Raw genomic sequence first — 15,202 nt, forward strand, 5'->3', positions numbered from 1 at the left:
GTTTGAGTAGGGACAGTGAAAAATATTTCTTTTTCCCTCTAGAAGCATTGCCAGCAGGATCTGTATTTCATTGCTTGCAGTGTACTTGTACTTCCAACATGATCTCGCTGTAATACAGCTCAGGACACACAGTTATACTTTGAAATCATTTCTCAGAGAAGAGTCTCATGTCTGAAGTTTGAAGACTAATTAATATGCAAACAAGGATGCACTGGAGTTTTAAGCAAGACATAGTACAATTAAAAAACAAAAAACAGGGGCCGGGAGTTTGGCCTAGTGGTAGAGTGCTTGCCTAGCATGCACAAAGACCTGGTTTCAATTCCTCGGTACCACATATATAGAAAAAAGCCAGAAGTGGTGCTGAGGCTCAAGTGGTAGAGCTCTAGCCTTGAGAAAGTCCAAGGACAGTGCTCACGCCCTGAGCTCAAGCCCAGGACTGGCAAAAAAACAAAACAAAACCTAGACATGAGAAAGGGTATCAATGTATGTGAAGTAATGCACTTTCTATTTGGTGAATATATGTAACCCGTCTATTAATTACAATAAAAATACATGAAAAAACCAACAATAACTGGGGATTAAACTCAGGTCCTCATGCTTATTGCTTTGCTTGCTTGACTGGTGTTCTACAACTAGAGTCATGTCCTCCAGATCTCAACCTCCTGAATAGCTAGGCTTAGAGGAACAAGCCACCTTATTATTATTTTTGGTTTTTGGCACTAAAAGCTAGTGAAATTGGGCCGGGAGTTTGGCCTAGTGGTAGAATGCTTGCCTAGCATGCATGAAGACCTGGGTTTGATTCCTCAGTATCATATACATAGAAAAAAGCTGGGAAGCGGTGCTGTGGCTCAAGTGGTAGAGCTCTAGCTTTGAGAAAGCCCAAGGACAGTGCTCAGGCCCTGAGTTCAAAGCCCAGGACTCGTCAAAAAACAAAAACAAAAATCTTTAGGCCTGATGGTTTACACCTATAATGCTAATTATATAGGAGACTAAGATCTGGAGGATCATGACTTGAAGTGAGTCTGAGAAATGTTTGTGAGATTTCATCTCCAAAATAACCAGCAAAAAGCCAGGCTAGCTGGGCACTAGTGGCTCTTGTCTATCCTAGCTTTTCAGGAAGATCTGTGGACCAGGAGGATATGAGAATCACAGTTCAAAGCCAGCCTGTGCAGGAAAGTCCATGAGACTCTTGTCTCCAATTAACAAACAGAAACTGGAAGTAGCTCTGTGACTCAAAGTGGTAGAGCACTAGCCTTGAGCTGATGTGCTCAGGGACAGCACCAAGACTCTGGGTTCAAGCTCTATGACCACCACTACCAACAACAAAAAAGCCAGACTAGAGGTGTGGTTCCAATGGTAGAATGCAAGCTGTGGACAAGATACCCTGAGTCCAGATTAATACTTGCCAAAAAGAAAGGAGAGAGGAAGGGAGAGAGGGAAGAGAAAAGCTAGTGAAATTGTAATAGGAAAGGACTCTCCTTGCATAGGAAATAATAGGTAAATAATAGGTAAATAATTTGCCAAGGTCATCAAGTAGAGAAAAGCTTGAATTTTTAACTCATAGCTGATTCTAAAATGTATCTAATAATGATTTTATTTTTGTGGGGCAGGAATGGGGAGTAAACCCAGGACCTTGAACATGCTAGGAAAGGATCTACCAACGAACTACACTTCCTGCTTATACTGCATTTCTTTTTGAGAAGTGCAATGATTTTGATGTTTAAAAGACTGCAAGAAGCAGGGCACGTGCACATCTGTAATCCAACACTACGAGGCCAAGGTAGGAGGATTAAGAATTTAAGGTGAAGTCGGGCGGTGGATCATGCCTGTAATCCTAGCTACTCAGGAGGCTGAGATCTGAGGATCAAAGTTCAAAGCCAGACAGGCACAAATGGACCTGAGACTCTTATCTCCATCTAACCTCCAGAAAAAGGGGAAGTGGGGCTTAGTTCAAGGGTAGGGTGGTAGCCTTAAGCTAAAGAGCTCAGGGACAACAACCAGGCCCAGGGGTAGGGTGGTAGCCTTGAAGTGAAGATCTCAGGGACAGCAATAAGGCCCAAGCTCAGGCCCCATGACCCACAAAAAAAAAAAAAGAGAACTCAAGGTGAGCTAGAGTATATACTGAGATCCTGAATGAAACAAACAAAAACAGAACAGTAGGAAGCTGGAAGCCAGTGGTTCACACCTGTAAATCCTACCTGCTCTGGAGGATTTAGAGGACTAAGGTTGTAAGCCATCTCAGGCAGAAAATCTTATAAAACTCCATCTCCAAAGTAACTAACAAAAAAAGCCAAATTGGAGTCATGGCTCAAGTGACAGCAAGCAAGCCCATAAAGCACAAGGCCCTGAGTTTAAACCCTAGTACCACCAAAACAACAAGAAATAGGAAATCAGTGTAAACAGAACTGAATGAACAAGGAAAGTAGCAGGAGATGAGGTTGGTGAGGCTAAGTCAAAGCATACAGGCCCGAGGACAGGAAGATAAGACAATGGGAAGCCAGGAGGAAACTGAACAAAGACAATATGATTCCTGATTTTTTTTTTTTTTTTTTTTTTTTGCCAGTCCTAGGCTTGGGCTCAGGACCTGAGCACTGTCCCTGGATTTTCTCAAGGCTAGGGCCCTACCACTTGAGCCACAGCACCACTTCTGACTTTTTGCTATGTATGTGGTACCGAGGAATCAAACCCAGGTCTTCATGCATGCTAGGCAAGCACTTTAACCACTAGGCCAAACTCCTGGCCATGATTCCTGATTTTCAAGAATCCCTTTGGAGCTGGGCACCGGTGGCTCACGCATGTAATCCTAGCTACTCAGGAAGCTGAGATCTGAGGTTTGAGGTTCAATGCCAGCCTGGCATGAAAAGCCGACGCCTTAAGACTCTTATCTCCGGGCCGGGAGTTTGGCCTAGTGGTTGAAGTGCTTGCCTAGCATGCATGAAGACCCGGGTTCGATTCCTCGGTACCACACATAGAAAAAAAAGCTGGAAGTGGTGCTGAGGCTCAAGTGGTAGAGCTCTAGCCTTGAGAAAAGTCCAAGGACAGTGCTCAGGCCCTGAGCTCAAGCCCAGGACTGGCAAAAAAAAAAGACTCTTATCTCCAATTAGCCACCAGAAAACTGGAAGTGGTGCTAAGGCTGAAGAGTTGAGGGACAGCACCCAGCCACAGAGTTCAAGCCCCCAACTGACCAGCAATGAAAAGAATCTCTTTGGTAACCAGATGCTGGCAGCTCACGCTTGTAAACCTAGCATCTCAGGAGGCTGAGATCTGAAGATAAAGGTTCAAAGCCAGAATGAGCAAGAAACTCCGTGAAACTCTTTATTTCCAATTAACTACCAAAAAAGCTGAAAGTAGAGCTGTGGCTCAAGTGGTAGACTGCTAGTTTTGAGGAAAAGAAAAAAGAAAAAAGCTCAGGGAAAATACCCAGGCCCCGAGTTCAAGCCCCAGGAATTACAAACGCACAAAAAATCTCGTGGGCTACTTAGTTAAGAGCAGTAGATAGGCAATCTTAGAAACAGGGAGAACATTTAGAAGATTCACAATAATCTAGGTTAAATGAAAAGTGGTCATGATCTGGGTATGTATGTAGACTCTACAGCATTTGCTGCTGCACTAAATTGTGTAGGATATAAGAAAAGGAGTCAAGATGGTTTGTTTGGAGGTTTTTTGTTTTGGGGGGCAGTAATGAGGTCTGAACTTAGGACCTCTCACTTGTTGAGCAGGTATTCTACCACATGAAGCATCCCCCCACCCCTGACTCTACAGAATTTGAGTATTAATCAAGATAAGTTCTCTATCATTTGAGCCACATTCAGCCCTGTGTGGGTATTAATCCATAAAGCTGCACTACATAAAGAACCCAGACTTGGGGCCAGGAGTTTGGCCTAGTGGTAGAGTGCTTGCCTAGCATGCATGAAGACCTGGGTTTTATTCCTCAGTACCAAATACATAGAAAAAAAAAAAAAAAAAAAAAAAGCTGGAAGTGGTGCTATGGCTCAAGTGGTAGAGCACTAACCTTGAGAAAAGTCCAAGGACAGTGCTCAGCCCCTGAGTTCAAGCCCCATGACTGCCCAAAAAACAAATACAAAAAACCCAGACTTGAGATTAGAAAGGATCCTTGACATCAGTTAGTCCAACATCTTTATTCTGAGATGATAAGAAAAGTCCAATGATTTGATTAAAATAATGCCAGTAAAATATTACAAAGCTAATACCAGAATCCAAGTTTCCTGGGTTTCACTCTAGCTCTTTTTCTTGGTGCCAATTCTGGGGCTTGAAGTCAATTTCTAAGCATGGTCCCTGAGTGGGGTTGTGGTACCCAGGCACCAGTACTAGGGACTGGGGCCTGGGTGTTATCCATGAGCCAATGAAGCCACTTCTGGCTTTTTTGTGTGTGTGTGTGTGAATGTTTGTGTGTGTGTGAGGGGAGGGGGTCAGGTCCTTTTGTAGAGGGACTGGCTTTGAACCTTGATCCTCAGATCTCAGCCTAAGATTACAGGCATGAGCCACCTCGCCTGGCCACTTCTAGCTTTTTTGATGATTAATTGGAGATAAAAGTCTCACAGACAGCCAGACAGCTGGACGCAGTCACTCATACCTGTAATCCTAGCTACTCAGGAGGCTGAGATCTGAAGATCGAGGTTCAAAACCAGTATGGGCACTAAAGATGAGAGACTCTTATCTCCAATTAAGGATTAGAAAACTTGGAAGTGGTCCTGAGACTCAAGGGGCAGGTTTGGTAGCCTTGAGCTGAAGCGCTCAGGGACAGCACACAGGCCCAAAATCCAAGCCCCATGACTGACCAAAAAAAAAAGCCTTACAGACTTTCCTGCTGGGACTCACTTTGAACCCCAATCTTCTCAGCCTCTTGAACTGCTAAGATTATTAGATCTCAGCTTTTTTTTTTTTTTTTTTACTATAGTTCTTATGTTTCAACTTCCTACCATCTTTATCTAAAGCCAAATTCCACCATTTCCTCCTATTTACCGACTCACCGAGTGGTAAGGTCTGAAGGATGCTGCCAGTCTGGGTTCTGCATATGAACTTGATCCATCAAGGTATCTAGCTCCCCCGAAGTACCTGTGAAAAATGCCAGTGGTCAGGAAGCAGTTTAGTCAACTATTATGTCAGCCTAAACCAAAGCATATGTTTTCAGAATAGAAAATAGATACTAGTCTCAATAGATAATTATGACTCTTTTTTTGGGGAGGTCAGTCATGGGGCTTGAACTCTGGGCCTGGGAGCTGTCCCTGAGCTCTTCAGCTCAAGGCTACCATCCTACCCCTGGGCTTGGGCGTTGGCCCTGAGCTCTTCAGCTCAAGGCTACTACCCTACCCCATGAGTCACAGCCCCACATCCCCTTTTCTAGTGTTCAATTGGAGATCAGTCTCAAGTCCTTTAGTGTCCAGGCTGGCTTTGAATCGAGATCCTCAGATCTCACCCTTCTGAATATCTAGGATCATAGATGTGAGCCACTGGGCGAGCAACTAATTATTATAAGCGTTTAACCCCAAAACTTCAAGGCAGAGTAAGGAGCTGCTCTTAGATGACAATGAAACAGTAATGGCAGCTGCTCTTCATACATCCAACATTAGCTCCTATAATGAATGAAGAATTTTACTTGTCCCTAAGAATATACAGTGAAAGATGTGTTGTACCTGCCCTCAGATTTAATATAGTAGAAAGGTGATTTCAGAAGTGTCGTTAAGGATTTGGAGGTGTGGCTCAGGTGGCAGGGCACCTGCCAATGAGAGAAAGCATCAAATACTGAATAAGAGTCCTGGTCTCAGATAAAAAAAAAAAAAGGTGTGGTTAAACACTACAGGAGAAACACAAGCTACTACTGAGAAGTTCGGAATTAGGGAAATCTGCTTGCAGAGGAAGTAAACTATAAGCAGGGATCAAAAGGATGTACACAAGTAAAGAGATTAAGAGGTTGGGGGTGTTCAAGACAAAAGCTAATGTTTATAAGAAAGCCAGAGACAAATGATGGCAAAATATGTTCAAGAAACAAGGAGTTTAGAACATGGAGGTGTGTTAGAGCAGAGCGCCAGTGGCTCCTGTCTATAATCCTAGCTACTCAGGAGGCTGAGATCTGAGGACTGTTGTTCAAAGCAAGCCAACCTCCAATTAACAATGAGAAAATCAGAAGTGGCACTTTGGCTTGAGCTAAAGAGCTCACAACAGTGCCCAGGCCCAGAGTTCAAGCCCCATCACCAAAAAAATAAAATAAAATAAAATAAAATACACTGGGTACCAGTGGCTCATGCCATAATCCTAGTTACTCAGGAGGGTAAGAGTTGAGAAATGTGGTTTGGAGCCAGCCTAAGCAAGAAAGTCCCTTAAGACTCTTATCTATCGGGTGGGAGGTGTGGGGGGGGGAGGGAAATGGGTACCAAGACATGTGAAAGGGTATCAATGTATGTGAATTAATGCACCTTCTATCTGGCAAATATCATGTAACCCTTTTACTAATTACAATAAAAAAAAATTTGAACAACAACAACAAAAAAGACTCTTATCTATAATAAATTAGGGAAAAAGCTGGAGTGGTAGAGTGGCTTGAGTGGTAGAACACTAGCTTGGAACAGAAGAAGCTTAGGGATACCACCCAAGCACTAAGTTCAAGCCTCAGGAGAAAAATAAATAAAAATTCTTCTCCAAATTGTCTTTCCTATTCCTTGGACAGTATTTGCCTAGCATGTGTGAGGTTCTGAGTTCAACCTTCACTATCTCTCTCACACTCACACACACACATCTCCAATAGCAGTAAAAATACTATTAGAACTGGGTAACCCCTGTTATATTAGCTATCTGCTAATTGCTGTACATGTGCCTGTCACTGAATTCTAAAACTCCTAACAGACAATACCATGATCGCCATCTTATTTGTGAATAAACTGAAGCTTAGAAACAATACTCTTATATCATCTAACAAATGGGGAAAGCCACAATTCAAACACAGGTAGGTCTAATAATCCTCAAGCCTTATTTTAGCTCATAGCTTCAACCTCTTCTTCCTCCAAATTTAGAGATGCTAACAAGAATGGGAACATTTAAATTTTTCTTCTCTTCATAGTCTCTAGCAGATGGGCTTTCTTGGATCAACCATCAGTACCATGGTTTTATTTTAAGTAGTGGCTAAAGGTGGCAACAACTGTCCTTTGTCACTGAGAATGAAACTTAGATCTAAGAATGAAATTTGGATGAAAAAAAATCCTACCATTTAAGGAATGATTGATCAGTAATTCATCTAAACCAAATGTATACTCTGACTGGTTTGGAGAAAATTTCAGTTTAATCACTGTCTTTAATAAGTAGAGAATGAATTGGTATAATAGAGAATGGGTAACATTTAGTGTGGTTATGAAAATTTTGAAAGATTCCTCCCTCACCCCCTCCTCTTGGTCACTGGGAATTGAACTCTGGACCTGGGCGTTGTCCCTGAGCTCTACAGCTCAAGGCTACCACCGTACCCCTTGAGCCATAGGGCTACTTCCGGTTTTGTGGTGATTAATTAGAGATTAAGAGTCTCACTGACTTTAGTACTCAAGCTGGCTTTGAACTTCAATCTTCAGATCTCAGTCCTGAGTAGCTAGCTATATTACAGGCATGAGTCACTATGCCTAGCTTTCTGGAAGATTTTATAGCCCTTACTTTGTACCACATGACACCTTCTCAGTCAAGTGTGACACAGGTCTAAAGAACAGAATTATGCAGCTGGCGAATGACTAGAATTGGCCTAGAACCAACAACTTATTAAGTGAATCAATCAGATGCTGTCCACTGGAATGTGAACTTCTGAAAGGAGAGGGAGGGGCAGTAGAAAGAGGAGAATGCGGCACACAAACAAGGCTCTAGAAGAGAACAATTACTTAAGAATGTTAATACATGGGCAGACACAATTGCTGGCCACAAAGATTACAGAAAATCTGAATAGGAAACAAAGGGCATTAGGAGCTTGGTGCTAATCTTTATTTTATTTATTTTTTTCTTTTCTATCTGTAAATCAAACTCAGTAGCCTAAAAACTACACAATATATGGTTGGGAATGTGACTTACTGGTAGAGTATTTGCCTCACATGCATGAAGCCCTGGGTTTAATTCCTCAGTACCGCACAGAAAAAACCAGAAATGGTGCTGTGGCTACATTAGTAGAATGCTAGCCTTGAACACAAAAGCTCAGGAATAGCACCTAGGCCCTGAGTACAAGACCCATGACTGACCAAAAAAAAAAAAAAGAAAAAAATGTAACTATTGTGGAAAAAAGTCTGGCAATTTCTTAAAAAAAAAAAAAAATCAGATAGAATTACCAGTTGGGGTGAGGTGCAGTAGATCACGCCTGTAACCCTAGCTACTCAGGAGGCTGAGATCTGAGGATCAACGTTCAAAGCCAGCCCAGGCACAAAAGGACCTGAGACTCTTCTCTCCAATTAACCTCTAGAAAAGGAACTAGGACTTGGCTCAAGGGTAGGGCGGTAGCTTTGAGATGAAGAGCCTGGGACAATGCCCAGGCCAAGATTAAGCCCAATGACCTCCCCCCCAAAAAAATTACCAGTTGGGTGCTTCTGGTAACGCATATCTGTAATCCTAGTTACTCAGAAGGCTGAAATGTGAGGATCACATGTGAGGATCAGTTCCAAGTTAGCCAGGAAGGAAAGGAAAGGCCATCACACTTTTTTTTGTCGGTAATGGGGCTTGAACTCTGGGTGCTGTTCCTGAGCTCTTCAGCTCAAGGCTACCACCCTATCCCTTAAGCCACAGTACCACTTCCAGGTGGTTTATTGGAGGTAAGAGTCGCATAGACTTTAGTGCCTGGGTGGTTTTGAACCAAGATCCTCAGATCTCAGCCTCCTGAGTAGGATTATAGGCACAAGCCACAGCTAACAACAAGCCCATGATACTTTTTTTTCTATGTATGTGGTACCAAGGAATCAAACCTGGGTCTTCACGCATACTAGGCAAGCACTCTACCACTAGGCCAAACTCCCAGCCCCCATGATACTTTTATCTCCAATTAAGTGCCAAAACACTGGAAGTTGAGCTAGGACTCAAGTGGTAGCTAGTTTTGAGCACAAAAGCTCAACTAGCACCCAGTCCTTGAGTTCAAGATTCGGAACTAACATTAAAAAAAAAAACTTGTAGACACAGTTGGCAGTACTGGGTACATTACAGTATGAATATAGTTAATGCCAATAAACTATATAGCATTTTTTAAAACACAGAACATGTTTTGGGCCAGGAGTTTGGCCTAGTGCTAAGAGTGCTTGCCTAAAATGCACAAAGCCCTGGGTTCAATTCCTTGCTTACCACATACACAGAAAAAGCTCAAGTGATGCTATGACTTAAGTTGTAGAGCACCAGCCTTGAGAAAGCTCAAGGAAAGTGCCTAGGCCCAGAGTTTAAGCCCCAGGACTGGCAAAACACACACACACACACACACAAACAGAGACAGAGAGAGAGAGAGAGAGAGACAGACAGAGAGAGAGAGAGAGAGAGAGAGAGAGAGAGAGAGAGACAGAGAGAGACAGAGAGAGACAGAGAGAGAGAGAGAGAGAGACAGAGAGAGAAAACAAGTTTTAACTGTACATACAGGCACAGGAGTCACGCATAAACCTCAGCTAGAGGATTGAAAGGGCATCACTTTGAGTCTAGGAGGTAGATGCCAGCCAGGGCAGTATGCAAGAAAGTCTAAGAAATCAGGGTGAAGGGCATGGCTCAAGTGATAGAGCTCTTGTTAAGCAAGCATGAGCCCTGATTTTAAATCCCAATACCTTAAAACACACACACACACACACACACACACACACACACACACACACACACACACACACACTTATAGCAGAAATAGTTATTACAATAAGAACATTTCTATGCAACTCCCATGATAAATATATGATCCTATCAGTGAATGCTCAAACACAAGGTAGCTCATTCAGAAGCAGGATTTTTGGTGGCTCAAAAACATCATCCCAACAGGTACTGGTGGCTCATGTCTGTAATCCTAGCTACTCAGGAGGCTAAGATCTGAGGATTACAGTTCAAAGCCAGTCAGAGAACTAAAGTTCGTGAGACTCTTATCTCCAATTAACCACCAGAAAAGTGGTGCTGTGGCTCATGTGGTAGAGCTCTAGCCTTGAGCTGAAGAGCTCAGGGACCATGTCCAGGGACAGAGTTCAAGCCCTACAACCGACAAAAAGTAAAATAACCCCACAGAAAACTTGGTAATTGGGGGGAAATGGACCTTACTATTTAAAGTTATGGTAGCATACCTTAACAAATTATCCTAATGGTGGAGTAACTTGTCATTTGCTATCATGTGTGATTCCCAATTTGGTATAGAATGAATAAAAGCTTTAAAGAACTACTCTTGACCATTTTTTTTTTTTTTTTTTTTTTTTTGCCAGTCCTGGGCTTGGGCTCAGGGCCTGAGCACTGTCCCTGGATTTTCTCAAGGCTAGGGCTCTACCACTTGAGCCACAGCACCACTTCTGGCTTTTTGCTACGTATGTGGTACCGAGGAATCGAACCCATCTTTGTGCATGCTAAGCAAGCACTCTACCACTAGGCCAAACTCCCGGCCCCTTGACCAAAATTCTTAATCTGAATCTAGCCTTGCTTAAAGACTCAACATTTAAAGACACATACAGAATGAAGAATAAATCAAATGACACTAAGGAAACAATCAATCAACTCAGAATATTGAACTATTTACAAAACCAGTGACCTAAATTATAAGAAATTAGGGGGAGAATGAGTAAACATGTGAACTCTGATTAGAATCTACCTGAGCAAATTATTAAAAAAAAAATATATATATATAATTGGAAACCAGAATATACAATATTAGATGGTTTTCAAAACTGACTGAATATACATTACCAATCATAAACATTTAACTTTTTAAAAATGAAATGTTAACATCAATCTACTGATTTTGGAGGAAACAAAAATTCAATTTTTTTCTTTTGGCCAAGTATCAAAAGGTTTTGAGGCTTTTTTTTTGGTGCCAGGGCTTCAACTCTTCCCACCTGAGCCATACTTCCTATCCTAGCTTTTTAGTGGTTAATTGGAAGAAAGACTGTCTTGGGCAGGGCCTGGCTCATGCCTGTAATCCTAGCTACTCAGGAGGCTAAGATATGAGGATCAAGGTTTAAAGCCAGCCTGGGCACAAAAGGACCTGAGACTTATCTCCAGTTAACCTCTAGAAAACAGGAAGTGGAGCTTGGCTCAAGGGTAGGACAGTAGCCTGGAGCTGAAGAGCTCAGGGACAGCACCCAGGCCCAGGGATAGGGCAGCAGCCTTCAGCTGATGACGTTAGGAACAATGCCCAGGCAAAGTTCAAGCCTCATGACCCACCAAAAAAAAAAAAAAAAAAATGTCTTGGACTTTCCTATTTCCTAGCCTAGGCTGGCTTCAAACCTTGGATCCTTAAATCTTAGCCTATTAAGTACCAATAAGTAATTTTCTGCAAAATTCTACTTTACAAAAAAAGATAATTAACGTAACATTAATTTTTTACTTGTGGGTTTCACAGGCCAGATTAAAATAACATTTCAATGTAAAAAATTTAATGTTTTGTTATAAGAGAATTATTTCTAACAGTAAAAATAAATAAATGAGAAGTTATTTTTTATAATCCTAGAAGGCAAAATCAGCAACTACTAACAGAAGTCCAAGTTGGCTTCAATGTAAGGAATAACTTTCCAATAATTTGAATTTTCAAAGTGATAAACAGCTACCATATCACATGGCAATGAGTTTTACCTGATTAAGCCAATGCTGAATGATCACATGATGTTAGCTTCCTAAGTAGCTAGACTTACAGGTATGTGCCACAAGTGCTCAGCTCTCCAAGTGATTTTTTTAAATCAGTCCTGGGACTTGAACCCTGGGCCTGGGCATTGTCCTTGAGCTCGCTCAAGGTTACTGCCCTACCCCTTGAGCCACAGTGCCACTTTGTTTTCTGGCAATTAATTGGAAATAAGAGTCTCGTGGACTTTAGTGCCTAGGCTGACACTGAACCACGATCCTCAGATCTCAGCCTCTTGAGTAGCTAGGATTACAGGTATGAGTCACCACACCCGGCTTACAAGTGAGATTTTTTTTTTTTTTTGCCAGTCCTGGGCTTGAGCTCAGGGCCTGAGCACTGTCCTTGGACTTTCTCAAGGCTAGAGCTCTACCACTTGAGCCTCAGCACCACTTATGGCTTTTTTCTATGTATGTGGTACCAAGGAATTGCACCCGGGTCTTCATGCATACTAGGCAAGCACTTTAACCACTAGGCCAAACTCCCGGCCCCACAAGTGAGTTTTTTAACTAGTCAAGGTTATTTAACAAGTAAGCAGTGGTGTGAAGATAATGAACTAACAAGTTAAGATCTACGCTAGACTATTTTCCCAACCACTAGTTGGCTGCCTTTCCATTATATGTCTAGCTGTTCCTTGAATACATATGGGATACACTGTTGTGATAATATTGAGAAAAGGACTGGATTTAAAAAAGATGCTAAAATGGGAGCAACTGCTCTTTGCTTTTCTTATGACCTTTTCTTCCAATGTCTCAAACAAGTAAAAAATATGTAACTAGAATAAAATATGTCAACTATCTAGAATATAAAGGAAGGAAAGTCGCCTCAGAGGAAGGAAAGCAATGACTAGGCCTTTCCCACAGAGCTTGAATAAGTCTGGCCTTCCAACCACATTGTAAGAAGGTATCTCTATTTCCAGAAGGCCTAAAATAGTAAAAAAAAAAAAAAGATCTCACAAGCTGATGTTGGTGCCTAATACCTAAAATCTTAGCTACTCAGGAGGCTAGCTATGAAGATTGAGATTCAAAGCCAGCCCAGGCAGAAAAATCTATGAGATGCTAATCTCCAATTAACCACCAGAAAACCAAAAGTGGTGCTGTAGCTCAAACTGGTTTCACACTGGCTTTGAGTAAAAAGCTCTGAGACAGTGCCCAGGCCCTAAGTTCAAACTTCAGGATTATTATCAAAAAGAAAAAGAAAATCTTCTGATTTATGTCTCTTGTACCTTTCACTTATAGCCTTCTAAAACAAAGCCACTAAATCTGGCTTTTTCTTTTTTTTTCTTTCTTTCTTTTCTTTTTTTCCAGTTCTGGGCTTTGAGTTCAGGGCCTGGGCACTGTCCTTGGGGCTTTCTCAAAGCTAGAGCTCTACCACTTGAGCCACAGCACCACTTCTGGGTTTTTTCTATGTATGTGGCACTGAGGAATTGAACCTGGGCCTTCGTGCATGCTAGGCAAGCATTCTACCACTAGGCCAAACTCCCAGCCCCTAAATCTGGCTTTTTCTATGCATGTGGTACAGAGAAACTGAACTGAGAATTTCATGCATGCTAGGCAAGTACTGTATCACTAAGCTACATTCCCAGCTCTAAAGGCACTCTTCATTTGCAATATAGGGGATGAATTTGCTTTGACCCTTCCCTAATAATGTGCTCCAAAGTGCTCTGAATGACTATCTGGTTAAATAAAGTAAATCTTTGGGTAAAGAAGAAATCTTTACCAAATTAAGAAAACTCAAACCAACAATAGTAGCACATACTGTTTATCTCAGCACTTGGAAGTCTAAGGCAGGAAAATCATGAGTTCAAGGGCAACCTAGACTAAAAAGTGAAACCCTAGTTCAAGGAGCAAACAAACAAACAAAAGACAAAAAAAAAAAAAAAGAAAAAGAAAATTCAAAGTAATCTCCTAGTTTAAGTTGAGTTACACCAGAAAGAAAGTTCCATTATATGTTTTATATGCTAATTTTGGTCATCACGTTACCTTGATTGGAGTCCCCTGGGTCTTCTATATGTGCAATGACTCTGCTGAGATAAATTTCCTTCTGCTTTTCTAGATCTGATTGTGAGAATGTCGAAACATTAGTCCTGAAGGCAAATGGGAAGAAAAAAAGTCAATCAGAATCATGATTATAATATTATATAATGAGAAATCACACACTGATGAATGGTTAGAACAACCAACACTCAGAGGCAAAGATCTAGCAACAGAAGGCATGGTTAGTCATGTAATATAAAACTGAAATCAATATAACCTTGAGAAGTAAAAGGATGAGAAGAAATAGATCCAAGTCTTGCTATTAAGGAATAGGAAGGTAAAAATTACCTGCTCTCTAAAGAAAGCATTTGTGGAGTAATTTAGTCTAGTCAGGAAATAGCTAACTTCCTATAGCCTTGGAAAAGTTGAATGAAGACTGAAAAGAACCAGCAATGGTGACCTTAGCAAAGCAATTTCTTGTCCTTGCTCACACTAATTACACTGCACTAAAGAGCAAATGGACGAGAATATTAAGACAGTGTATTTACTAGTGTTCTTTTGGTACAATTTTGATTATAAGAGATTCACACTGGGTTCGGCAGCATGGCCTAGCATTAGAGTGCTTGCCTAGCATGCATAAAGCCCTAGGTTAGATTTCTGGGTACCATATATACAGAAAAGGCCAAAAGTGGTGCTGTGGCTCAAGTGGTAGAGTGCTAGCCTTGAGGAAAGCCTAAGAACAATGCAGTGCTCAGGCCTTGAGTTTAAACCGTAAGACTGGGGAAAGAAAAACAAGAAAGAAAGAAAAGAAAGATGGGGCCGGGAGTTTGGCCTAGTGGTTAAAGTGCTTGCCTAGCATGCACGAAGACCTGGGTTCAATTCCCCAGTACCACATACATAGAAAAAAAGCTGGAAGTGGTGCTGAGACTCAAGTGGTAGAGCTCTAGCCTTGAGAAAGACCAAGGACAGTGCTAAGGCCCTGAGCTCAAGCCCAGGACTGGCAAAAAGAAAAAAAAGAAAGAAAAGAAAGAAAGAAGTTAATTCAGCTGGGTGCGGTGGTTCATGCCTATAAATCCTAGCTACTAAGGAAGCTGAGATCTGAGGATCAAGGTTCAAAGCCAGCCGGGGCACAAAAGGACCTGAGACTTTTATCTCCAATTAACCTCTAGAAAATGGGAAGCGGGGCTTGGCTCAAGGGTAGGGTGGTAGTCTTGAGCTGAAGAGCTTAGGGACAGTGCCCAGGATAAGGAGTTCAAACCCCATGACCCACCAAAACAAAACAAAAAAAAAAAAAAAAAGAAAGAAAAAGAAAGAAGAAATTCACAGCCAAGGACTGGGAATGGTAAAGTGCTTGCCTAGCATGCATGAAGCCCTGGGTTTAATTCCTCAGTAAAGAAGCCTGGGAATAGTGACCAGGCCC

General features: G+C 41.8%; 1 protein-coding gene across 8 annotated transcripts in view; it reads right to left on the minus strand.

The window, feature by feature from the left end:
• S100pbp (S100P binding protein) overlaps positions 1 to 15,202 on the minus strand; it is a 28,113-nt gene that overhangs the window by 3,250 nt on the left and 9,661 nt on the right. For all 8 annotated transcript variants that reach the window (XM_090335325.1, XM_090335324.1, XM_090335322.1 and 5 more), the window contains 2 exons: positions 13,789 to 13,892; positions 4,992 to 5,076 (listed from right to left, as the gene is read on the minus strand). In XM_090335325.1, coding sequence (XP_090191451.1) covers positions 4,992 to 5,076; positions 13,789 to 13,892 — 189 coding nt within the window. The remainder of the gene's footprint in view (positions 1 to 4,991; positions 5,077 to 13,788; positions 13,893 to 15,202) is intronic.

The sequence above is a fragment of the Megascapheus bottae genome, chromosome 6 (assembly GCF_031878675.1).
Source record: "Megascapheus bottae isolate mThoBot1 chromosome 6, mThoBot2.hap1, whole genome shotgun sequence".
Lineage (NCBI taxonomy): Eukaryota > Metazoa > Chordata > Mammalia > Rodentia > Geomyidae > Megascapheus > Megascapheus bottae.